This window comes from Cebus imitator, unplaced genomic scaffold (genome assembly GCF_001604975.1).
Source record: "Cebus imitator isolate Cc_AM_T3 unplaced genomic scaffold, Cebus_imitator-1.0 Scaffold628, whole genome shotgun sequence".
Lineage (NCBI taxonomy): Eukaryota > Metazoa > Chordata > Mammalia > Primates > Cebidae > Cebus > Cebus imitator.
The window spans coordinates 560,068-562,479 of NW_016107943.1; the positions used below are offsets into that span (position 1 = coordinate 560,068).

Genomic DNA, 2,412 nt, shown 5'->3' on the forward strand with positions numbered 1-2,412 from the left:
TCTCCTGCCTCAACCTCCTCAGTAGCTGGGATTACAGGCACGCACCACCATGCCCAGCTAATTTTTTGTATTTTTAGTAGAGACGGGGTTTCACCGTGTTGACCAGGATGGTCTCAATCTCTTGACCTCGTGATCCACCCGCCTCGGCCTCCCAAAGTGCTGGGATTACAGGCTTGAGCCACCGCGCCCGGCCTCTGGCAACACTTTTAAATAGACACTTCATAAAAGAAGGTATACAAATGGCTAGCAAGGATGTGCATAGATATCCATTATCTTTGGTCGTTAGAGAAATGTGAAATAAAGTCATGAGATACCACTATACCAGAAGAGTTAAGGTATGACAATATCAAGTGTTGGTGAGTATGTGTAGTAAGCTGTGCTTGCATACGTTGCTGGTAGGAATGGAAGATGGCACAGCCAGTTTGAAAACAAGTTTTAGTTACAAATGATTGGATGCCAGATCCTCTACACATCTCTTAAAATCTGTTATCTCCATTCACTTCAAATCTGAAACCTATGAGATCCCAATCATAGTATCTGAGATGTGGGAAAAAGTAAAAGAAGAAGAGCATTATGGCCTGCTACATTCATTTGTATTTTCTTTAATATTTACTAGAGCCTAATAGACACTAAAGACGGATAAACATTCATTTAAAAGATAAAACTCGCCTGCGAACTTCACTGGAGATAGAAACTAACCTCACATTTTAAATATATTTTATTGTGTCATAACCATAATGACCATTTTTTCTTACCTGACAAACTACCTGGGATATAGAAAACTAGCATGAATTCTGTATTATATACTTATTGTTAAAGTAAGTATAAACATTCAGGAATAATTACCATTTGCTGAATATGGGCATCTTGAACTTCTCGGTGTTTTTTATCAGCTTTGCATTTTTTCTCCTTTTCATGTTCCCAGAAAATCCGATCTGCTTTCATGACAGCCAGCAATTGTTCTTTAGCCTCTATTTTTCTTTGTCTTTCTTCTTCCTCTTTATTTTTCATCTAGATGTTTACAGGCAAAGGAAACAAATTAAAACCTGTTTTAGCAACCAGTCCTGTCTAAAAAGGCACAGAGTTAGAGAGCTGCAAGCAGAGGAGAGTCAGCCAGGAGCAAAGCAGGAGAAAACTGCACACCTCTGGGGTAGTTCCCATGAGGCCAGTTTACTTTGGTTTTTATTCTATTTCCTGAATATCAGAATACACCCAAGCGAGAAAGGACAATCTTTATTGGCTTGAAAAAGAAAACACAGGAAAAGAAAATATCTCAAGGAAGGGAAATACATGTAAGTAGAAAATTAATTGTTCTAATGTGTATAAACTACCCAAATTAAATATTAAGATAATCAGTCATGTGGGATATAAGTTTTGAAAGATTAAAAAACAGAAATGTAATAGGATAATTTTATGTGGTTTGTCTTTAAAACATACAAATGCAAAGTATACCAAATAAATAACCTTTGCATTTCAGATGGTTCTGAAACAGAAAAGATTATTATTTTACATCTATAAATATCTTATTTGTAACTGATTGTCATCTTTGTTAGGAAGTAAACATTGTCCAATTTCAAAAATATAGGAAGATAATTCATACATTGTTTTTAACATCTTGGCTAGTTTTTGGTCAGAGAGGCAGATGGGATGGAAACCACAGTAGAAAGACCCTAACTCTGTCTTTCTGTTTTTATTTTCATAATTGAATTGTTTACCACAATGGCTCTATATTCTGCAATTGCTTTTAATTCTGCTTTGCTTTTTTCATCTTTTTCTCTTTCTCTTTTTTCCCATTCAGCATCAGCTTCTGCAATATCTCTAGCAATAATCATATCTTCATTGTCAAGTTTCTCTTTCATTAGTTCACTCAAGAAGTTATGTATTCTTTCTCTTCGTTCCTCCATAAGCCTATAACAAAATAATCATACTTGTCAAATCTTCACGAACAGATGTCCAGTGGAGCCAAGATAATTTAATTAGGGAGTCTGAAATACTTTGCAGTCTCTTACAAAACCAACAGGAGCCCCACTGCTCCTTACATACATTGATTATTTCATAAGTGGAAATTATTTTTTAACTGTAAAGTAACATGTATTCTAAAAATTTAAAAAGAGTAATATGTATAATATATAAAACACATTAATACATATATGTATTATACATGTTATATCTATAATGTTATATGTATAATACATATAATATGTCTCTGTGTGTGTATGTCTATGTAAGAAATAAGATCTTAAAATTATCCACATTGAAAAACATTTTAGGCCAGGTATGGTAGCTCATGCCTCTAATTCCAACACTCTGGGAGGCTGAGGTGGGAGGATCACTTGAGCTCAGGAGTTAGAGACCAGCTTGGGTAAGATGGCAAGACCTCATCTCTACAAATTTTTTTTTTTTTTTTTTTTG

The 2,412-nt window shown here is 34.7% G+C and overlaps 1 protein-coding gene across 3 annotated transcripts in view; it reads right to left on the reverse strand.

The window, feature by feature from the left end:
• Positions 1–2,412, reverse strand: part of CCDC173 (coiled-coil domain containing 173) — a 44,061-nt gene that overhangs the window by 4,081 nt on the left and 37,568 nt on the right. For all 3 annotated transcript variants that reach the window (XM_017517341.2, XM_017517340.2, XM_017517342.2), the window contains 2 exons: positions 1,716–1,908; positions 847–1,011 (listed from right to left, as the gene is read on the reverse strand). In XM_017517341.2, the coding sequence (XP_017372830.1) occupies positions 847–1,011; positions 1,716–1,908 (358 nt within the window). The remainder of the gene's footprint in view (positions 1–846; positions 1,012–1,715; positions 1,909–2,412) is intronic.